General features: G+C 41.9%; 1 protein-coding gene and 1 pseudogene across 5 annotated transcripts in view; one reads left to right on the top strand and one right to left on the bottom strand.

Annotated features, from left to right (window-relative positions):
- Positions 1-24,201, bottom strand: part of GALNT10 (polypeptide N-acetylgalactosaminyltransferase 10) — a 234,156-nt gene that overhangs the window by 71,897 nt on the left and 138,058 nt on the right. For all 5 annotated transcript variants that reach the window (XM_054487866.2, XM_063665298.1, XM_063665297.1 and 2 more), the window contains one exon: positions 19,047-19,213. In XM_054487866.2, coding sequence (XP_054343841.1) covers positions 19,047-19,213 — 167 coding nt within the window. The remainder of the gene's footprint in view (positions 1-19,046; positions 19,214-24,201) is intronic.
- LOC129036559 (heterogeneous nuclear ribonucleoprotein A1-like) lies at positions 9,180-11,316 on the top strand (annotated as a pseudogene).

Here is a 24,201-nt window from a genome sequence, read left to right as displayed (position 1 = left end):
AAGAAAGTCATCCTAGGGTTCTAGGATTTAAAGCTTGACAAGATCTTGGAAGTCATCCATACTTTGTAGATGCAGACACTGAAGCACAAAGAAGTGATGTAATTTGCTCAAGATTACAAAGCTATTTATTTACTGGTAGGGCTGGAACCAAAGCTTGTCTACTTGTTCTCATACCAACACCTAGAAAAGTCACTAATGGATATTCTACTCCACAATGCCACTGAATTGATGAGGTATTTATGGAGGAAAAATAATAATTCCCTACCCCTCTACACAAAGGTATTTTCTCTTATCACTGATGACAAACTCTGGGAAAGAATACCTCTCCGTAGAGAAGCAGGTGTCAAAAAGGAAGAATAAAACAATAGTTGGCATTTATAGCTTTATGGTATGAATAGCGCAACTTGGAGGTGATATAATATTTGAAAGGGCATTCTCTAATTGGGGTAATTAATATCTAAGATGGTATTACAAATGGACAATGTGACCAAAGGCTGCAATAAAAATGAAATCCCCCAAACATATGGCTGTCCAACAAAATGCAAATGACAGAAGAGAAACAAACGATGAAGATATACAAATGATTTCAACGCTCTGTACATCACAAGCCATTTATTTTGGGGCTTGAGCCGTGGAGGAAGAATAACATGATTGATCTAAGGCAGCTATGAACCACCACTGATAAATAAATATACATCTTCTGGCTCTATGCAGGAACAGGTATTCAGAACAAGGTGGTTCACACAGACAGACAGCTCTTTAAATGATACCTTGCAATTACATTACAGCCTTCCAGCAGATAATAAACCTTCAATATCTTGAATAATTTAAAATTTTCCAGTGGCATGAAGGTTGAAGGGAAAGAAAATCAGATTCTATTTTAGAGGGGAAAAAATTCTCAGCAAATCAAACTTGGGGATTGATAGCCAAGTAGAAAAATGTCTGGTTTTTCATTCCTTCTCCTTATAGGTGAATATTTTATCTGGCTCAACCTGGTCCCTGATTTTCAAAGTCGAAGTGCTAAGAGTGAATGGTTCTATGAGAAATAAATGAAGAAAACATAAGGCATTAAATCCTTAGAAGTAGACTGGGTGTGGTGGCTCACGCCTGTAATCCCAGCACCTTGGGAGGCAGAGGCGGGAGGATCACCTGGGCTCAGGAATTTGAGACCAGCCTGGGCAACACAGTGAGACCTTGTCTCTACTAAAAATTAAAAATTAGCTGGGTGTGGTGGTGCATGCTTATAGTCCCAGTTACTTGGGAGGTGAGGTGGGATGACTGCTTGAGCCCAGGAGTTAGAGGCTGCAGTGGCCTATGGTTGCATCATTGCACTTCAACCTGAATGACAGAGCAAGATCCTGTCTAAAAAAAAAAAAAAAAAAAATCCTTATAAGTTATTCCTATCATCATATAGGAGGTAACAGGAAGTAATGCATAATAGTGTATCACTCTTGATCCAAATAAATTTGAGTTTGGATTCTGACTCTGCCATGCGCTTGTCCAGTTTACACCTTCCTAATCCTCAGTTTCACCTCACTGAGTCCTGTGAGGTTGGCACTGTTGTATATCAGACAATGCCAGACAACAATGCCAACCTCACAGGACTCAGTGAGATCATAAATGAACAGATCTTGGCACACATTAAGTGTTAATAAATGGTGACATTTATTACTGTTCTCATATATTATTATTAATGATGGTTTAAGTTTGGGATCTTCAGTGTGGAAATAGAAAGGAGGATGAAAGAAAAAGAAGGGATGAATAAACACAGAATTTCCTAGCAAGGAATGTTATGGTATCAAGGTTGATAGATGCTCTGAGCCAGGCACTGTTCTAAGCTCTCTACACCCAATATCTCAATTAATCTATTAAACTCTGAGAAAGTAGCCCAGTTTTACTCAATCAGGCACAGAGAGGTTAAGTACTAGCTCAAAGTCTGCTGTCTGACTAAAGCTTGTGTTCGAAGAACACAAGGATTCAAAGCCCAAACAACTTAAGGTTTAAATCTTCCATTTAGCTTCTTTTTTCAAAAAAAAAAAAATAAAAATTGGCACAACTGTGATTTACACTGTTATAAAAGCAGTACTACCTATAGGAGAGTTGCTGGTCATAACATTTTGTTGCTGGTACTGCCAAGGCGGCTCCTGTAATTAAGTTAGCTATAGACACAGCACATTGAGGTATGTCCAAAAAACTTGTCATGAGACGAAATGCCTTTGTTAGATGACTAAAAATGTTCAGTCCTGCTGAAAGTATGTACTGCATGTGCTGTGTTAGCAATTAGCTAAAATGTTAAGACAGGGCAGATACTTGAATGCACTAGTCAAGAAATGTTATTCGAGAATGAGCTTTGGCTCATATTTTCCATACAGCCATTATGGAAAACAGTATGGAGGTTCCTCAAAACATTAAAAACAGAACTACCATATGATCCGGCAATCTCATTTCTGGATATATATCCAAAGAGAATAAAATCACTGTCCTTAAAAGATATCTGTACTGCCATGTTCATTGCAGCACTATTCCCAATAGCCAAGATATGGAAACAACCTAAGTGTCCATCAACAGATGAATAAAGAAAATGTGGTATGTGTGTATCTATCAAACACACACACACACACACACACACACGCACACACGAATATTATTCAGCCTTAAAAAAGAAGGAAATAGCCAGGCATGGTGGCTCATGCCTGTAATCCCAGGCACTTTGGGTGGCTGAGGTGGGTGGATCACTTGAGCCCAGGAGTTCAAGCCCAGCCTAGGCAACATGGTGAAACCCTGGCTCTACAAAAAATACAAAAAAAAAAAAAAAAAAAAGGCGAGTGTGGTGGTGTACAACTGTAGTCCAAGGCACTTTGGGTGGCTGAGGTGGGTGGATTGCTTGAGCCCCGGAGTTCAAGACCAGCCTGGGCAACATGGTGAAACTCTGGCTCTACAAAAAATACAAAAAAAAAAAAAAAAAAAAAAAAAAATTTGCCGGGTGTAGTGGTGCAGGCCTGTAGTCCCAGCTACTCAGGAGGCTGAGGTGGGAGGATTGCTGGAGCCTAGAGAAGTCAAGGCTGCAGTGAGCCATGACTGGGGCACTGCACTTCAGCCTGGGCAACAGAGTGAAACTCTGTCTAAAAAATAATAATAATAAATAAATAAAAAATAAAAAAAGGAGGAAATTTGACGCTTCTAACAACCTGGATGAACTTGGAGGACATTATGCTAAGTGAAATAGGCCAGACACAGAAAGATAAATACTGCATGATCTCACTCATATGAGGAATCTTTTAAGTTGAACTCATAGTAACAGAGCAAAATGGTGATTTCCAGGGGCTCCGGGTGGGGGAAATAGGGAGATGTGGGTCAAAGGGTACAAACTTTCAGTTCAAAGATGAGTAAGTTCTGGAGACCTAATGTGCAGCATGGTGAATATAGTTAATAATACTGTATTACGTACTTGAAGTTTGCTAAAAGAATAGATCTTAAATATTCTCACCACAAAAAAGGTAGCTATGGGAGGTGATGAACACATTAATTAGCTTGATTGTGGTAATGACTTCACAATGTATACATATATCAGATCATCACATTGTACACCTTAAATATACACAATTTTTACTTGTCAATTATCCCTCAATCATATGTGGGGGTGGGGGGGAGGATGAGTTTTGATGCATCTTTGGCTCATTATATTAAGTCAGCAAAGAAACAAAAAAGGACCCAACTAGAGTCTCCATACCTGCTGCTGGCAGATTTGCCTTCTGAGCACGTGGGTAGTTGTGCCGCTGCAGCATGCCCGCTGGGGACAGTCTGGACTTGGGGGCTATGCCTGTAGGCCTGATTTTTGGAGGGGCCTGGCAGCTTGTCAGGGCTATGCCTGGCCAGCAACAGGTGCTCCCTGAAGGTGGAGCAGGACTTGTCATTACCCAGCCGTATGACTTTAGGAAGTCCCTAAATGTATATTCTCATCTCTAAAATGTACAGGTTGGGTGAAGATTCCTGAAAACAGTGCAGAAATTCCCTGAACTCTGAAGTCATGCTGCCTGGGAACACTTGGCTTTCTAACATCAGTGGAAAGCCTTGATTTCTTCTAGATTTAAAAATAGACTTTGTGTGTGGGTAACTTGCAAATACCTGAACTTGAGGTTTTGCATGTGGAGGGCTCGCCAAGAGATAGGATCCATAGGAGTGTAGAAGAAATATTTAAAAATAAAGGTTGAAATGTGAATAGAAGTGGAATATCTGTTCTTGAACTCAGTCTACCACCACCTTTTTTAGAAATGTATTGGCCGGGCGCAGTGGCTCACTCCTGTAATCCTAGCACTTTGGGAGGCCAAGGTGGATGGATCACAAGGTCAGGAGATCGAGACCATCCTGGCCAACATGGTGAAACCCCGTCTCTACTAAAAACACAAAAATTAGCTGGGCATGATGATGCATGCCTGTAATCCCAGCTACTCAGGAGGCTGAGGCAGGAGAATCACTTGAACCCAGTAGGCAGAGGCTGCAGGGAGCCGAGATTATGCCACTGCACTCCAGCCTGGGTGACAGAGTGGGACTCTGTATCAAAAAAAAAAAAAAAAAAAAAAAAAGAAAGAAATGTATTTTGTAGTGGAAGGGACTTATGGACTGGGATACAAACAAGGTCTTCAAAAACCTGGAGGGAGTCATGGGAAGATCAGTATAGATGCAGATCCCATTGAAGAACCCTTCAAGGAGTGTGATTCTAATTTAATATGAATATGAATTAGCTATCCAGTTAATCATGACACAGCAGGACAAACACACAAAGGAGCACAGAGGTAGCCATCAGGATCAGCGACCTGGCCCCAAAGGACACCTGCAGCAAACCCAAGCCAGTGAGTATTCTGAACTAAAGGAACTAAGACCTGGGGTGCCCTGATATCAGCTTTCCTATGTCCAAAGCCACAAAGATGTTAGAAGTAGGCTCATATGGAGAAGGCATTTTGAGGGCAAAAATGTTCATGGGTGAGTTTTATATGTCCCAAGAAAGGCCACATGCTGGAAAGTAGGGCTTTTTAACCAAGTACCCTGAGGTTGGCAGAGATATGATCTACCCCCAGAATTGATGGGACGAGGCAACAGAAAAAGGAAATTTCTGACTGAGGACCAGGTAGGGCCTCAAGCACATTATTCCATGAAATATTTTTTTATTGGACATTTCAGGAGGAATTTATTCCATGCCTAGTGAATTTAGAGTTATGGGCTTGGTTGAGGCCTTGAACAGGTGATTATGGTAATTTAGAGAGAAAGTACTAAGCAATTTCTGTCACAAGGCCGGCCCAACTTGAAAATAATAGTGCCTCCTTGTATTTATAGAGTGCTGAATACTTTCCAAAGTGCTTTCCCATCTATTATCTTATTTGATCCTTACAAAGGGCCAGAGATGTCAGCTGTGTCTCTGCCGTGGGGCTTTGAAGGAGAGTTTCCCCTCTCTGGGTGTCAGTTTCCCTACTGAAAAATGAGGGGACTGTTCTCATCACTCAGTATTTGTTCTCATCAAATATCTCTTGAGAGCTTCTACCAGCAGTAACATCTGAAGGCAGAGTTTCTCAGCTCAGTGTCCCAGAACTGGCTGCATCACAATCCTCAGAAAGCTGGTTACAACACAGATTCCTGGACTCCACCGAGACTGAGGACCTGGACACTCACAGGGCCCGGGGAATCTGCATGTTAAACATTCTTCCCAGGTGATTCTTATGCACACCAAAATTTGAGAACCTCTGCTCTCATATTTCATAACTCCTCAGCTCTGAGATCTTGTCACATAAAACACACATGGCAACTGAAAAAATCCTGAAAAAGTATAAAATTCTGATGAGTGAGGAGAAAACAGTCTAGTGTTGGCTGAGTGTATCTGATCATCCAGATAATAACAGCCTCTCAAGGATATAATTAGTGCCCTCAAAATTGGAATATATGACTGTTTAATAATTTAAGTGGATCATCAGGATTAATGAATATCGGCTGAAATTAAATGTGGGACCATAAATCCACACAGGCCTGTTATAGCAAGGCAATTATTTAGGACAAGGCATCCTGGAAAACGGGGGTCTGGCCAAGGCTGTAGGCATCTTAACTTATCTCCTCCTAGAAGGGCTATGCGTTTTTGCTGACCCAGGGTATACAATCAAAGACATCACTATCCAAATCTATCACAAAGCACACTTAGTGACCTGCCATGCCTGGAATGCTGTGTTTTCCAAAAGTCCGAGGATCTTTTCAACTCTATCAAAATAATCTGAGATGTCTGTTAAGAATGTAGATTCCTGAGGCCCACCCTAGAACCACTGAATCAGAATCTCTATGGGTGGGCCCTGGTAACCTGCATTTAACAAGCTCTTCAGTCGATGCTGATAAGGATAAGAGTTAAGAGCCATTGCTTGAACCTAGATGACCTGGAGACTGCAGGGGCACACTCCAGGTTTGGAATGTCTGCTTTGAAGGTCACATTTTTCTCAGCCACCAGACTAGAAAGTTCTCCTCAGGGTTCTCTCCTTCTGTGAAAATCAGCACCCTCTTGTACGTCCTCATTGCATTGTTTAGCTCATTAATCTCGCATTTTTAATTTCATCTCATTCCCATAATGAGACTTTGAGGTAGACAGGGTAGCGCAGCATTTCAGGTAACAGTAATAATAACAAGCATCACCATAACAACAGCATCATTAACAACAACCACTGAAGGAATGACGACCATGTGCCCAGCCCTGTCACGGTGCAGTACCTTACTCAGTCCTCACCCAACCCGCAAAAGGGAAGACAGTACTTATGGCTTTGGGGTTAGTCATGACAGAAGATCAACTCCAACTAGTTTACATAAGAAGAGAATGTACTGGCTCATGGGATGGGGAAAGGAGGGGGTGTGACTGGTCTGAGGCACATCTGGACTTAGGACCCAGCTGGCATCCTGACTACGTTCTCCATCCCCCTGCAGCCTACAGGGGGAAAGAACACAGGGGTTTGTGTCTACTACAAAGAATATTCGGCATCACTTTGCTCAGGAAGAAGGTCTACTTACAGGTCATTTTCATTCCTTCATGAGTTCAAGTTCTGTTGTATGGCAATAGAACGTGAGTGCTGTGAAGGGTCAGGGCTAGTCTTTCCTCTTGCCTGGTTAAGACAAATCTGCTAGCTGGTGTGGAGGCTCTGGGAAGGTAATTGTTAGTTTGAGTTTTCTATTAACAGAGACTGGAGTGAGGTTATTATTTAGAATATTCTAAACCATATGTTCTGACAGCATATAGGAAAAAAAAGACAATTTCTGAGAAGACTGGACAGAAAGCATAGCCTTATAATTGCACCTGCTTTCACCTTCACTGCAGATTATTAACAATGCCCAATAAATCTCATTCACTAACAAACCCAGGAGTGGAGGACAAATAGGAGATGACAGGAAGTTATTGGTTATTTTGAGATTCCTGGTTGCTTATAAATAAGGTGGGCATCTCTGAAGAGGTCTGCATTTATAAAGTAAGCAAATAAAATAATTTTATTATTATACTAGGAGGAATGAGCATTTTTGTCTTTTAGGTGAAGGAACTGAGTGAACATGAGGATCCCCAAAGGTTGGAAAAGGCAGCCTGCATCTGTGAATACTTTACAGGAACTAACGTCACTAAATCACACGAGAGGAAGGGATGTTACTTTGCCCTTAACACGCGTCTATTTCTTTGTTCTCTATAATGATGTAAAAATTCAATTTTCATGAGATTTCGGTATTCGAGACAGTAAAACAAGAGAAAAATAGGGAAAAAAGAAATTAAACTTTCAATACCCACGAACACTATATTAATGTACGGTGGTGGAATTTTCTTTTTAAAAAAATTTGAAATAAATAAATGATATATAAATGTGTATATTTGGCCTTCTTGATCTTTAGAGCTGTCAACTGTTGCCTATTTTTGGCTATGAAAATTGGTAGCATTTTAAGCCTCTGATGTAAACAGCTCTAAAGGTGCCTCCAGATTCAAATCAAAACATAATTGACTCTGGAGTTGTGGTTGCCTGATAAAGATGTGCTTGAAAGCTTCAGGGACTGGAAGTTCTTTAACGAAATTGGGAAAAATCCCTGAAGTATCTCTGTTTGCAATGGGTTTACTTTGAGGCTGCCCGTGGGTTGGGTCAGGCAGTAGGTTAGAACTAATGCCTACTTTTTGGCCAACGTGCTTCATTTGCCTGCTAGAACCAACATTATTTAGAGAATTTATAACAAATGAAAACAGAAGAACATACCTACATGTATCAAAGGTCATGCTGGAGCCATTTCATATCACCATTTAAAAGTTTTTGTTTTATTTAGCAGGCGGGGCACACAGAGAAGGGGAATCTCTTGGATTTTGGTTTGAATGCTCTACTAAATGTGAATTTTTCCTTTAGGCAAATGTTGTCTATAAAGAGGCTTCCTATAAAGTGAAATATAATGTATTTAAGTCACTTACAACAGTGCCTGGCACATAGAAAGTGCTATATAGGTGCTGTGTCGCATTATTATTATTGCTATGACTGCTTTTTTTCCCTCTGTGATGCAGGCAAATGAGCACTTTCAGCTCCCCACTTACTGAGCTTGAGAATGTGAATGATGGGAATAGGACTTGGCTGGTGTGCACTAGACCAGGTTAGTTATTAAGGAACCTGCTGTTAGGTTGGTGCAAAAGTAACTGTGGCTTTTCCTATGAAAGGTAATGGCAAATACTGCAATTCCTTTTGCACCAACCTAATACTTTTATTTCAGCCTCAAATCTCATCTCTCTTCAAACCCTGAGTAGATAAGAATTTACATCCGGCCTCAGCTGGCAGGAAGGGCCAGGAGCTTTCCGAAGGAAGACTATGACAGAAGGGGGCAGTTCCTCTGCCCTCTCCCTGGGGACATTATCCAAGGTTCCCCAATCTTGTGTTCCATTGGCTTTTACTCCCCCACACTATGTTTTTAAGGAAACACTAAAATGGTGGAAAAGGTTAGACTTTAATCCTCATAAGAAAATCAGGAGAATATCCCTGATTTACCACACTCTCACTGCACCAAGTTTTTAAAATGTAGAAGGTTCACCCATGTCAATAGAAGCGTCACCTTTCTGAAAATATAATGCAGCTATTTTCCACTACAGAAACAACTCTTTCCCAAACATTGGAGCTTTTGATTCTTCAGATGTAATCTGAGTGATTTATTTGATTTTTTTTTTTTTTTTTGCTCTCCCAGTAAATCATTTATACAGTACTTGATTCACAAAATCCTGGGTTTTTTTTTTTTTTAAAGATGCACAAAATATCCCATAGATATATTGACTCTTGCATCCTGTGTTTCTACCAGATATCCACCAAAAGGTTTATAGATTTCCCTCATTATAAACTAATTGATATTCTGTAACAGTTTTAATCTTCTTAGCTGTTCTCTCCTTTGGAGTCTGAGGGAGAAGCATTTAGGATGTCAAAGATGTGAAAGGAGAAGAGAATCGAGAAAGCCTGTAGATTTCCTTAGTGGTAAGGCACCCTGGAGACTGATACTTGAGATGTGGGATTCTTAAGATTACTGAGCCCGTTGTCAGGACGATCAATCTCTTCTGTCAATGCAATTCCCAACGAGGAGGAGATGATTATGAGGGCAGGTAAGCAGCTGAGGCCACCTCCCAACCATCTCTCTAAGCCTCAGCTTCATCATCTGGAATAGAAGTCACTTCCCCTGCCCTTGTACTTTCATAGCGGGAAACTATTTCACCTCTAAGTGAGGTTGTGGAGGTGAGGCCGGACAGGCTGAAGTAAAAACAGTCACTGTGCCTGCACGGTTGGCTTTATCTGTCCTCCTTGTGCCATGCTTATTGGCCGATGCTGCCCTGCCAGCAAGGCCATGGTTCCACACCTGCTAAGCCTGTCGCTGGGTCAGTCAGTTCAGAAGAAAAGGGGTACAAAGAGATTCATATTGTGTTCTCTGGATCAGCCTCTGCAACAATACAGCTGATATTCCGGTCTTGCTTGACTCCTGTCTCTATGTCACCATTGTCTCAAAGTAGAAGAGATGGGTAGTCATTTCACAATGACAAGGGGAAGGGACTGTAAAAAGTTAAGTGAAAGAAACCAGGATGCAAAGTTGTATATGATTGAATGTTCACTCCACAAAGTGCCCATAAAAAGGGGCTAAATGTAGATTCCCACTACAGAATATTATCTAGCTATTAAAAGACAAATGGGTTTGCTCTGTTTCTACTACTGACCTGAAGGATGGCTGTGATACATTAACAGAAAAAAAAAAAAGTTGTAGCTTTCTGCCCCTGGGCACCACTGAGGAAGCACCATTAAAGTCTCCTCCCACTGCCATCATGTCTAAGTCAGAGTCTGCTAAAGAGCCCAAGCAGCTGAGGATGCTTTTCAATGGAGGGTTGAGTTTTGAAACAACTGATGAGAGCCTGAGGTCTCAAATCTCAGTCTCAAATTTTTGAGCATTTTGAGCAATGGGGAATGCTCAGAGATTGTGTGGTAAGGAGAGATCCAAGCACCAAGCACTCCAGGGGCTGTGGGTTTGCCACCTATGCCACCGTGAAAAAGGTGGATGCAGCCATGAATGCAAGGCCACACAAGGTGGATGGAAGAGTTGTGGAACCAAAGAGAGCTGTCTCAAGAGGATATTCTCAAAGACCAGGTGCCCACTCAACTGTGAAAAAGATATTTCCTGGTGGCATTAAAGAAGATGCTGAAGAACATCACCTAAGAGATTATTTTGAACAGTATGGAAAAATGAAGTGATTGAAATCATGACTGATCAAGGCAGTGGCAAGAAAAGGGGCTTTGCCTTTGTAACCTTTGACGACCATGACTCTGTGGAAAAGACTGTCATTCAGAAATACCATCCTGTGAATGGCCACAAATGTAAAGTTAGGAAAGCCCTGTCAAAGCAAGAGATGGGTAGTGTTTCATCCAGTCAAAGAGGTTGAAGTGGCTCTGGAAACTTTGGTGGTGGTTGTGGAGGTGGTTTTAGGGGGAATGACAACTTTGGTCATGGACGAAACTTCAGTGGTTGTGGTGGCTTTGGTGGCAGCCGTGGTGGTGGTGGACATGGTGGTGGTGGGGTGGTGGGGATGGCTATAATGGATTTGGTAATGATGGAAGCAATTCTGGAGGTGACGGAAGCTACAATGATTTTGGCAATTACAACCATCAGTCTTCAAATTTTGGACCCATGAAGGGAGGCAACTTTAGAGGCAGAAGCTTTGGCCCCTATGGTGGTGGAGGCCAATACTTTGCCAAACCATGAAACCAAAGTGCCTATGGCAGTTCCAGTACCAGCGGTAGCCATGGCAGTGGCAGATTTTAATTACTGCAAGAAAACAAAGCTTAGCAGGAGAGGATAGCCAGAGAAGTGACGGGGAAGCTACAGGTTATATCAGATTTGTGAACTCAGCCAAGCACAATGGTGGCAGAGCCTAGCTGCTACAAAGAAGACATGTTTTAGACAAATACTCATGTGTATGGGCAAAAAACTCAAGGACTGTATTTGTGATTAACTGTATAACAGGTTATTTTAGTCCCTGTTCTGTGGAAAGTGTAAAGCACTCGAACAAAGGGTTTTAATGTCGATTTTTTTTTGCACCCATGCTGTTGATTGCTAAATGTAATAGTCTGATCATGACGCTGAATAAATGTGTCTTTTAAAAAAATAGTTGCAAAGTAATGTCTACAGTATGATCCCAATAAAAGGGGGAAAAAGCATGTAAGGCTTAGGAGTAAAGGTTCTGGAATCAGAATGTATGGTTTTAAATCAAAGCTCTGCCTCTTTGAGCTAAGTACACATCAGCAACTTACTTGCATCCCAGTTTTATCATCTGTAAAATAGGGACAAAAATATTAAATTTATAAGTAGAAAAAAGAGGTCTGATATCATTGAGGCCAGTATGGTTTTCACACTGGGCATGACAGAACCTACCATAGTGCTGTGATAATAAATGAGTGAATGCACTTAGCACACAGTAGAAGCTCAATAAACATGAGTTCTTTTTATTACATGTTGCTATATGTTAGTATGATTATAAAGAATGGTCTGGGATGATACATAACAGACTGCGAACATTAATTTCCTCAGTGGGGTGGGACTGGAGGGGAATTGGGAGGGTATGAAAAAGAAAACAGAAATGATAAAACACTGAGAACAAAAAGAAAATTTACAAATGGCAGATAGGCATACAAAAAGATGCTCCATATCATATGTCATTAGAAAATTCAAGTGAAAATAAAAGTGAGAGACCAGTAAGCAGCTATTGGCAAAATCCAAAACACTGACAATATCAAATGCTAGCGAGGAGGTGGAACAGCAGGAACTCTCATTCATTGCAGGTGGAAATGCAAAATGGTGCAGCCACTTTGGAAGACAATTTGGCAGTTTCTTATAAAACTATATATACTCTTATCAAATGATCCAGCAATCACACTCCTTGGCATTTACCTAAGTGAGCTGAAAATTTATGTCCACACAAAATCCTGTACACAAATGTTCATAGTAGTTTTACTAATATTTGCCAAAACTCGGAAGCAGCCAAGATGTCCTTCAGTAAGTGAATGGATAAACAAACTGTGGTATATCCAGCAATGGAACGTTATTCAGCACTAAAAAGAAATGAGCTATCAAGCCATAAAAAGACATGGAGGAACCTTAAGTGCATATCTGTGAGTGAAAGAAGCCAGTCTGAAAAGGTTTTATATACTGTATGATTCCAACTACATGACATTCTGGAAAAAGTAAAACTACAGTGACAGTAAAATGATTGGTGGTTGCCAGGGTTTAGGGAAAGGGAGGGATGAACAGGTGGAGCACAGAGGATTTTTAGGGCAGTGAAACTACTCTGTATGATGCTATAATGATAGATATATGTCATTGTACACTTGTCCAAGTCCATAGAATGTACAACACCAGAGTGAACCCTAATATAAACTATGGATTTTAAGAGAAAATGATGTATTGATGTGGGTTCAGGGATTGTAACAAATGTACCACTATGGTATGGGATTTTGACAGTGGGGAACTCTCTGTACTTTCAGATGAGATTGGGTATGTTCAGGGTAGTATGGCCATGGACGTACCTACTTTTTACTTAGTTTTGCTGTGAACCTAAACTGTTCTAAAAAATAAGGTCTATTAAAAGAAAAAACACTGGGGCGAAAAGCCTAAATATTAATACTAATTGCCTCCAGGTGATAAGGTTATGGACGGCTCTTTCTGCATTTCCCACATTTTCTCCTCGACTCCCAGCCTGTGCTTGTCCTGCTCTTTCTGCCTGGAACATTCTTCCCTTCCCTAACCCCAAGGAGTAATATCTACAACCCTTTGGATTAAATTTCGCTGGAATTTTCTCAGAAAGTCTGCCCTGCTGTTCTCTGTACTCTACATTGCCTGGACCTTCACCAGGCAGCACGTATTTCATGGTCTCACGGTCTTACAACTGCCCCTTACCTCCTCTAGGCCTACTGGAGCCGTCGAGGGAAGCCTATTTGATTCCTCTTATATCATAGCACAAAGTACAGCATGTGGCACAGAGTCATGTCATGAATACTGCTGAATACATGAATATGAATTACTTTGATAAATCAGAACAGATGTAGAGAAAAACAAAATAAGCAGCAAAAAAACTCAAAAAGGTGAAAGAACCCAAGCAATAAACTGTAAGTGGGAAATGGCCATGCTAACAAGTTGTGGTGGTGTCAGAAGCAAACTAAGGCTGCTGGAGAGAAGACAAGAAATGGGGAATAGATGCTTATCAGGCAGTGTCAAGAGTGATGTGTTGAAATGCAAAGAGGGATGGGGCAAAATGGATTTCCGTGATGTGTTCCCATGACTGGCATGGTGTGAGAGTGCAGGTCAGAGTTAATAAGCCCATTATGGGAAGAGGACTACTGACCCTGGCCTCATGGGTGAGGTGAGCTCACTACCATGTGAACTAACGGGCCCAGCATTGTCTATACTCCTTCCAGCACCAATCACTGCCAACAACTTTTCAACAGCTCTGCAAACACCTGCTAAGAACTTCTGCTGGGAACCATTCCCTATGTTTGTTTGTTTGTAGAAAGGGAGTTGAGCTGGAGAAAATGCTGTCAATGAGATCATACCATAGCCTGTCACTTTTGTACCTCATCATTCCAGGCAGCCTCTAGTTAATCCAAATACAGTAATTCTTTCCATTACCACATAACTAATTTTTCTGGAAAAACAACACTGTTTGAAAGTGGAGAGGCTAAGGAGAAAAGGAATAAAAACAAACAAATGAACAAGACCTCTCTTGTTTTTCCTCATAAAAACATGCCACCCAGGCAGTGCAACCCGGGGACAGGTCTGCCAGCCTATACCCCCATCTTTCCCTTCCACATGTGCAAAAACACCTCAATGTTCTCCTAATCCTTGAGCAAAGCTCATGCATTTGAAGAGCTTTTGGAGACCCCTGGCAAAGTGCAGTGTTCTATTTGTAAGCAGGGCCAGGATTATTCCGGTGTCAGCTTCTGCTTCCACTCCAGTCCCTGATGCTGCCCGCACAAAGCTCTGGATCTTATTTCAAGAATTCATTTGCTCCAATTTTGTCTCCTACCTGAGGTCTCGACCCTTAGCTGAATCACAATTAGTTGCCCTGAGGATCCTGGAGGAGATTCATTTCAGAGGAAAATGCCTTCTGCTAGGCAGTGCCAATCTAGCTTATAGTTAGCATCTATGAATTTCAGCTCTGAGAACAGCCTCTGCTAATGTAGCCCAGAGAAATCTGTCTTGTAAGATGGTCCATATTTGCCGTACTTTAGACAGGCCTCTCCATAATTCTGAAATTGTTTCTCCCAAATCTCATTTTTAAAACAATCACTGCTGAGTAAGTTTTCTTCCAAAGCTGCCTTGAGAATTTCTTCTTGAAACAAGAATAATGATTGCTTTTCTGAAAAATGCAGGCTGCAAAACATGACAGCCGAGGTGCAAGTCTGAGGGGTGTGAGGTGGAAGTCCTCCTCTGGGCTGGGTGCCTAATTGGTTGAGAAAAAAGGGCAGTGATCAGGGGGCCTCGGTTTTCATTCTCATCTGTGAAATGGGACAGTATTATTTTTCTTTATCTTTTTAGGATTGGGTATGGCACCACATTGAATTAATATTTTTGCTCTCTGGAGAAACAGATGCACTTAGAGAATGATCTTCTTATGAAGTGTACCTTTTCTTTGTCAAGACTGTTATACTTTATTGGTGGGGGAGGGGGTTATTCTGTTATCTTTACCACTGGGTACAACACTGAGGAAATTGGGATATTTAGAGGTACAAACCATTATAGGTCAGGACTAATCATGTTTGATAATGAATTCTTTTCGGCAAAAAGTTCGCACTGTAATACAATGGGAAAGTAATTTATTAAGAAGGGCCCTTGGAAATAGAAAGGAATAACGCGTTTCTGCAGATGTGTCACTTAACCACCCAAGGCAAGTGGGGACAAGGCTGCACTGTGGCCCAGATATGGGGTCTTGTCCCTCTCTTGCAACCAGCTGGCTGTGTGCTCCTGGTTAAGTCTGCCTACTGCTCCAGGCCTCGGGCTTCCCATCTGTAAAATGAGCAGGTTGAGTTACACAGTGGTTTTCATATACTTTTTTTAGCAGTGTAACTCCCCCTAGTGAACACTTTTTCAGAAAGTAAATACAGACCACACCAGGAGAGGCACCTGAACCCCACGTGTGCCTGTGAGGTTCTCCATACTTCTCACAGCGTTTCCTGAGACTTCTCTGGGGCCTCTGCTGCTCTGAGGAGCAGGCACAAAGTCACTGGCCTAAATGATCTTGAAATTCTTTTCTAACTGAACAAGGAGAGATGCTTGTTTTGACTCTGGCTCAGGTCTGGTTTATTCCATGTCTGAAAGACGGATGCCCTGTGATACCCAGAGGGGGATCCTGCTGAGTGCTGCAAGCCCAACCCCAGGGCAGCTGATGCTTCAGAAAAACAGGTTACAGGGACCCGAGCCTGAAAACACAGATGTGGGCCAGCACCAGTCACTGCGGGAACTGCAGTGTCTTCCACAGCCACATCTGTCTTGCTGGATGAAGATGGCCCTGCTGCTGGTGATGGTTTTCTGTATGCATGGGTAGCTGCCATACATTTCCTCCCTCCCTCCTCATGCATCTATTCACTCATTCACAAACATTTACTAATCACCTCCTTCTAGACCACAAGTGGTCTAGTGGGGGAAGACTGACAATGAATAAACAGCTCAACAAACAGCCATGTAACCGCGCATGCAGCATGGTGAATAATGGTAGTGGTGCAGCCTAAATGACGATGGGATGAGGCGAGCCAGCCGTTGGAAGAGCTGGGAAGAGGGCGTTCAGGCAGAGGAAGGGCACAGGATCCCGAGGCAGGACAGAGCATGGTGTGTGCTGTGCTCCAGGACAGAGAGCCCTGCTGTGGCTGGGTCTTTGGGGAGTGTGAGAAAGTGAGCGCAGCCCTCACTGCCGCTGCTGTGGCCCTGAGAAGGAGTACAACAAGGAGCCTGCTTAGAGCAGGCAGCCCGTACCTGAGGGAAGGCTCAGGTGTTTGTCCCCAGGTGGTGGAGGCTGTTTATGCTGCAGAAAATCAATCACTTGAGCAGTTCGCTCATTTTTTTCCCTTTCTGCTGCCCAGCTGTGAGCCCTTGGCCTGTCCTTGGCCTGTGGGTGGCAGCCCATGCTGGGAGAAGGATGAGGTTGGGAGAGGAGACTGGGAAAGGGAAAGCAGAAGACAGGGAGCAAGAGGCAGAAGTGGAGCCAGGGTCTGGGTGCTGAGTCCACAGACTTAGGGGGGCTGCTCCATGGCCTGTGATTCTGGGCGAATTACTTAGCTTGGGCACCTCATCTGAAAGGAGGGACCCCAAGGCTTCCCTCAGAGGCTGCTGTCAAGAATAAATGAGAGAATATATGGGCCTGGCATATTGAGCTTCTCCCCAAAATGGGGGCTGCTATTATAAAGAGAGGGGTGAAGGGACAGGGAGATATTTTAGGCAGAGGTTGAGACCAGAGACTGTTTGCTCAGTGTTTTACAGTTTGCAAAAATCTTCTTCCCTACAGAAAGGAAAGATGTACCTGCACCCACACATCCGTCCTGTGCATGCACCTCTGTATACTCATCCCTGACTCGCCTTCCTGCACACCAGCCATAAGGAATGTCCATAACAGAAATGATACCAAGCTCAGATGTCTATCTTTAATGTTCACTCTGTGCCAGGTACTGTCCTAAGCACTTGATAGACATCTGTTAACTAATTTGACAGTCATAGCCACCTAAGAGGTCGTAGGTACTATTGTGATCCCATTTTATAGATGAGGGAACTAAAGCTCAGAAAGGGGAAGTGACTGGGTCAAGGTCACAGAGACAGTACGTGGCAGGGCCAGGATCAAAGATACAGATATTGCCAGGCTCTCTGCCAAACAGCAGGACTATGGGATGAGGAAGGCACACCCCCACCACCAGCAGGCTCATAGGCCTCGCTTTGTGGACACAGATAAATCTCATATAGTGTGCTCGAGGCTTACTGTTAGTACTTCCAGGGTGGAAGTACTAAGAAAACTGGAGAACCAGGCTCTGGTTCATCAAACATGTAGTAAGCACCTACTGTATACCTAAGGAGCTGGGATCAGTGGTGAATAGGACCAATGTGGTAGTCCCTGCAATCAGAATAGACAGTCTAGTAGGGGAGGCACACAACACACCAATGTTCACACAAATATGTATTTTAATTCCACCTGTGACAAGTGGTAAGGGAAAGGAAGGAAATGTAAAGGGTAGCATGAGAATGAGTGTATGTCAAGAGTTAGGGAAGACTTTATAGACCGGGTAACAACTGAGTTAAATGTCTACACACACACAAACACACACACACACACTCTCTCTCTCTCTGTCTCTCTGAGGCCTCTGTACTAAACGCATGTGATTAAGAGTGCGGTATTAAAACGGGGCGATGGGCAGGTGAGCCACTCCTGAAACTGTCAGCTGCAATTATTCTGGAGTGCACGCATACTCCCTCTCTTCACTGCTTATTAGTGCCTCTGCAAGAAGGTGAGCAGAGGAAAGGGCTTCTCTTAATTTTGCTGCAATTGGTGAAAGCTTTGATGCAAAGAATAAGCTTGAGGCCACTGGCTGAAGGGCAATTTCTTCTTGGATTTCACTTTTGGCCCCATCTCTGTGTCTCTTAAACCTAAGACTGAGAGTTATTCCACAGGGTAAGACTCACAGCTAAGAGGCTCTGGATGTAGCTAAGATCACATGCTTGGGGCCAGATATGGTTCAGTCACCACATGACTATCTGAGAGCTGTGTGACCAAGGGTAAGTCACTTAACTTCTCTGGGTCTCAGTTTTCTCATCTGTAAAATGGTGTGCCGGACACTGCAATCCCAGCTGGGCTTGCTTGACATCTCCAATCCACTTCTCCCTTTCCTAACTCGCCAAAGAGGCCACAAACCAAAACACTCGCATTCCCTGCCTTCCTTGCAGATAGGGGTGCCCAGATGTCAGAGATCTGGCTGAGAGTCTACAGGATACTTTCCTGAATTAGAAGGCAAAACCTTGACAGATGAAGGCTTTGTGCCCTTTGCTCTCCACCCTTTTTCCTGCCTGAAAGGCAGACTTGCCAGAGGTACCATTTTGTGACTATGAGGACGAGGAAGCAGAAACAAAGAAACAGCCTGGTTCTTGGATGACAGCACTGAGCAGCCAGTTGTACCAGTCCTGGATCTCTTGTTATGCAATATTTAATAAATAGATAGAGACAGATAAGTGAATGAATCCTTACACTTGTTTGAGCTATTATTTATCAAGTTTTCTGTTTTTTTTTTTTTTTTTTTTTTTTGCAGTTAATACATTTCTAAACAGATATGCAGGGGATAAAAATGGCAGCCACTTCATGAGTTGTGAGGATTAAATGAGAAAATGTGTGCACAGTGCAAGGTCCAGGCATTTAGCCAATGATGGCCTATATGTTGACACTGCTAAAGAAGGGAAAACCTGCCATCCCTTTGGTGAGTCGCCAGATGAAGCACAGGGGGTGGGAGGCTGGGTGGGACAGATCCTACCTCGATCACTGAAGTCGTCGACCAGCACAATCTCGGCGACCAGCTCTGGGGGCGAGCGGTTCAGCACACTGTGGACGGTGCGGAGGAGGGAGGACCAGCCCTCGTTGTGGAAGGGGATGATGATACTTGTGTTGGGAAGTGTCTCCAGGTAGCGCTTGCTGTTGCAGCTAGAGGGAAACACAAGGGGAGGCAGAGGACAGGGTCAGCTCTCCTCCTGCCAAGAGAACTCAGGCATAGGATTTGGCTAACTGCAAATCCCACTTCCTCTCCAGTCTTTAGGGAATAAGCGAAATCCAGGGAGACCCTGGTCACATAGGAACTTCCACATGACATCCCAAAGTCCTACCTCCAATCTCTGCATATACAGCACACGGGGATATGTATAAAAGACCTCCCTGACTTTGAATAGTTGTGATTTCATGTGGAGGACAGCCCTTCAGTAACACTCTGGCCTCTCTGTCCAGCTGTGATATTGTGATTTATAATAAGAACTATAGACTTTGGTCTTTGTCCCTGGTTCCTGGCACAGAGCTTCTAAAACTTGTCATTTCCTAAGCAAAAGGGGTGCTAGGAAAATCTTATGTTCTAATATTTCATCTTTGACCCCAGTTCCTGATGCAGAGCTCCTAAATCTCTTGGTGTTTTCTGGGTGACAGAGGCATCTTTTGTTCTAATGAGGTGACTCTTGGTGGGCTCCAGGAGGCGGGGTGGTCACCAGAAAGAACATGCCATAATTAGAAGCTTGGAACTTTCAGCCCCACCCTACCATCCTCCAGGAAGGGGACAGGAGCTGGAGATCGTGATGATAATTGATCATGCCCTGTGATGAGGCCTCCACAAGAATGTAGGAGGTCCTTCCCACAGACCCTGCCCTATGCAGCTCTTCATCTGGCTGTTCATTTGCATCCTTTCTAATATCCTTCATAATAAACTGGTAAATGTGTTCCCCTGAGTTCTGTGAGACACTCTGGCAGATAATCAAATCTAAGGAGGGGAACCACCAATTTACAGCTGGCTGGTCAGAATTACCCAAGGTCTGGATTTGCAAATGGCATCTGAAGATTGGGGGTGAGGGATAATCTTGTGGGACCAAGCCCTTTACCTGTGGGATCTGACTCTAACTCTAGGTAGGTAGTATCAGAATTGAATTGAATCACAGGACACCAGGCTGGTGTTGGAGAACTGCTTGTGGGGGAGCCCCCCTCCCTGCCCCACATATTTGGTCACAGAAGTATTCTGTGTTGCATGTGTGAATAGAGAGGAAAAAACAGTGAGTTTGTTTCTTCATATTACACATTCCTCTCCAATGGAGGAGAAATGATTTATCCATGAGTTTGGAAGAATAAACTGGGCTTCAATGGCTCAGCCCCTCCTCTCTCTCTCCCTGGGCTCTAGTCTTCACCAGCCCCACGGTAAGCTCAGGGGTGGAAGGCCCTACCCCTTGTGTGTCTTTCATACCATTATAACACCCAGAAGAATTAACATTATTCCTTAATATCATCAAATATCTAGTTGGTGTGCAAATTTCCCTGATATTATGTCTTTCTATAGTTGGTTTGTTTAAAACAGAATCAAAACAAGGTCCACGTACTGCATACAGCTCATGGGTCTCCTAAGTCTCTTTTATACATAAACTTATGCCCTCCTTTTTTTTTCCCCCCTTCGATTTGTTTGTTGAAGAAACTGGGCCATTTATCCTATAGGAGTCCCCACGGTCTGCATTTTGCTGCTTGCATCTCTGTGGTATCCTTTAAACTGTTCCTCTGTCTGTCCCCCTTTAGTTCTTGTAAACTGGTAGTTAGATCTATAAGCTTGACCTAATTCAATAAGCTATTCTGACAGCCTCTTCAAAGGTGGTGGTACAGGGATCCCTTAGGAGACACATTGTGTCCAGTTGTCTTTCCTTTTGTGATAATCGATGCCTAAATATTTCATTTCATCAGGAATTTGAAAAATGATTACATTCTAATTCTATTACTCCATCTTCATTTACCAGCTGAAATTCTTCTATAGAGAAAACTTTACCACATCAACTATTCGTTCACCCCAAAGTATAGGAAAGGCAGGGTAAGTTCTTGATTCTTCACAAGTCTTTAGAATGAGCTGGTTCTCCAGCATCCTCCAAAGATGGTCAATTATGTTAACTCACAAATGTAAACATAATTAATGTGTTTCAATCCAATGCAGTTATTATTCTTACTGGTTCCCAAATAAACCCATCTTAAGCCAAAACCCATCTTAAGCCAAAAGGAGTCTTCTCAGGTTGGCTCCTGAGTCCTTTGGACATGATCAGAGTACTGATAGCTTCTTTGTTTTATGACAAAAGATATGAAAAGATTCCCCAGGCTTAACTCACACATTTCCTGCCCTAATCTGGAATCAGCCATTCTGCCAAGGAACTTTTAATCTTAATATCATCAATATCACCATTCGGATGCTGCAATATGAGCACTAAGGGTGTTCCTTACTACTAGGTTGGTTATAGTTTCTATGCTTTTCCAGTAGTCAGAACTACAAATATATTTTATTTTTTATTTATTTTTTTGAGACAGGGTCTCAATCTGTCACCCAGGCTGGAGTGCAGTGACACAATCTTGGCTCAATGCAACCTCCACCTCCCAGGCTCATGCCATCCCACCTCAGCCTCCCAAGTAGCTGGGACTACAGGCACACTCCACCCTGTGCCTGGCTAATTTTTGAATTTTTTTGTAGAGACAAGGTTTCACCAAGTTGCCCAGGCTGGTACGAATATATTTTAAACAATACATTATGAGTTTAAGCAGAAATTTTATATTTAACATAGAGAATTACTGAGTTTTACTGAACTCTAATTTTATATTGTATCTCCTTTGTATTGAGATATAATTCACATACCATAAAAGTCACTCTTTTATAATTTGGTAGTTCTTAATATATTCACAGAGTTGTGCAACTATAACCACTGTCTAATTCCACAACATTTTCATCACTCCTAAAGAAACCCTGTGTGTACTAGCGGTCATTCCCCATCTTCCCCTCCTGCCAGCTAGCTGCTAGCAATCCCTAATCTGCTTTCTGTGTTCATGGATTTTCCTAACCTGGACATTTTATATAAATGGATTCATATTTGAGGCTTTTTGTGTCTGGCCACACTTGGTGTAATGTTTTCAAAGCTCATCCATGTTGTAGCATGCGTCAATGCTTCATTTCTTTTTCATAGCTGAATAATAGCCCATTGTATGAATTCACCACATTTTATTTATCTGTTCATCAATTAATGGATATTTGGGCTGTTTCCCCTTTTGGCTATTATGAATAACACATGAATATGAACATTCATGTGCAAGTTTTTATGTAGACATATTTTCAATTCTGTGGGTACACAGCAAGCAGCGGGATTGCTAGGTCAAAGGTAACTCCATTTTTAACTTTTTAAAGATCTGTCAAATGGTTTTCCAAAGTGATAACACCATTTCACATTCCCACCAGCAATGTGAAATGAGATTTCCAATTTCTCCACATCCTCACCAATGCTTGCTATTGTCCATCTTTTTGATCATAGCCATCCTAGTGAGTGTGAAGTGGTATCTCCTTATGGTTTAATGACTAATGATGTTGAGTATCTTTCCATATGCCTATTGGCCATTTGTACATCTTCTCTGGAAAAATGGCTAGTAAATGTATATTTTACTTTCAGTTTTTTTTTTTTTTGCTAGTGTGTAGAAATACAATTGATTTTTGTATAAGAATTTTGTATCCTGCAATCTTGCTGAGCACATTTATTAGTTCTAATAATTTTGTATAAACTCCTTAGAATTTCTTATGTACAAGATAATGTCATCTACAAATAGAGGTAATTTTACTTATTCCTTTCCAATATAGATGACTTTTTATTTCTTTTTCTTGTCTAATTGTCTTGGCTAGCAACTCCAGTACAATGCTAAACAGAAGGCAAGAGCAGACATCCTTATCTTGTTCCTGATCTTAGGAAGAAAAGCTTTCAGTCTCTCACCAGTAAGTAAGATGTTAGTGTGGGTTTTTCACAGATGCACTTTATCAGCTTGGAGAAGTTCCCTTCTATTCCTAGTTTGCTGAGTGTTTTAATCCTGGAAAAAGAAGTGTTGGATTTTGTCAAATGCCTTTTTTTTTTTTTTTTTTTTGCATCTACTGAGATGATCATGTAAGTTTTGTCCTTTATTTTATTAATATGATGTATTTACATTGATTTTCATATATTGAAACAGTCTTGCATTCCTGCAACATCCTACTTGGTCATAGTGTATAATCTTTCTTATATATTGCTGAATTTGGTTTGCTAGTATTTTGTTGAGAATTTTTGCATCAATACTCATAAGGGACACTGGTCTATAGTTGTCTTGTTATGTCTTTGTCTGATTTTATTGTATCGCTTTTGCTAAAAATATAAATTCTTAACATTAATATAGCTACTTATTTGCTTTTTTCTACAATATATAATAGTTTCAGAAAACAACACCAATATTATGGCTAAGAATATGATTACAGAAAAGTTAAGATATTTGTCTCTAGCATATATATAACCAGGAATCTACGTCAAATTTTTATGTTTTTAAGCCACTTGAAACAACACCTCTCTGCATGGTTAGGCCACCAACTCACACACATTGGGCTCATTTATTTCATTTAGCTCTTTATTTTTAGGGATTGCTTTCTGCATTTAGTTTTGACTTAATCTTGTTTTTATAATTATATTAAATATTTACATGGTTCCCAAGTCAAATTCAAAAACCAAGTAATCCAAAGATTTCTGGCTTTTATCTCCGTATCTTCCATCTTGTTTTTTCCCTCCTTCTAGGACTTCATTTTATTTTATGGTTGATCCTTGCATTCTTTCTTTCTAAGCAAGTCGATTTGGTCACACCACCACATTTTACAGAAATAAGGTTTATCAATTTGATTTCAATAAACTTTATGATTTAGCTTTAGGTCGGAAGAGGAATAAGAGGAGGGCAGCAACTTACTGAGCTCTAAAACAGTGATTCTGAAAGTGGTAGCATCACCGAGAGCTTCTTGTTAGAAATGTGGATTCTCTGGCCACCCCAGACCACTTGAAACAGAAACTCTCAGGGTGGGGCCCAGCAATTTTTATTTTATCAAGCTCCCTGGATGACTTTGATGCCCACTCAAATTTGAGAAT

The sequence above is a fragment of the Pongo pygmaeus genome, chromosome 4 (assembly GCF_028885625.2).
Source record: "Pongo pygmaeus isolate AG05252 chromosome 4, NHGRI_mPonPyg2-v2.0_pri, whole genome shotgun sequence".
NCBI lineage: Eukaryota > Metazoa > Chordata > Mammalia > Primates > Hominidae > Pongo > Pongo pygmaeus.
The sequence above is the reverse complement of the archived record's forward strand: the minus strand, read 5'-3'. Positions and strand labels throughout refer to the sequence as shown.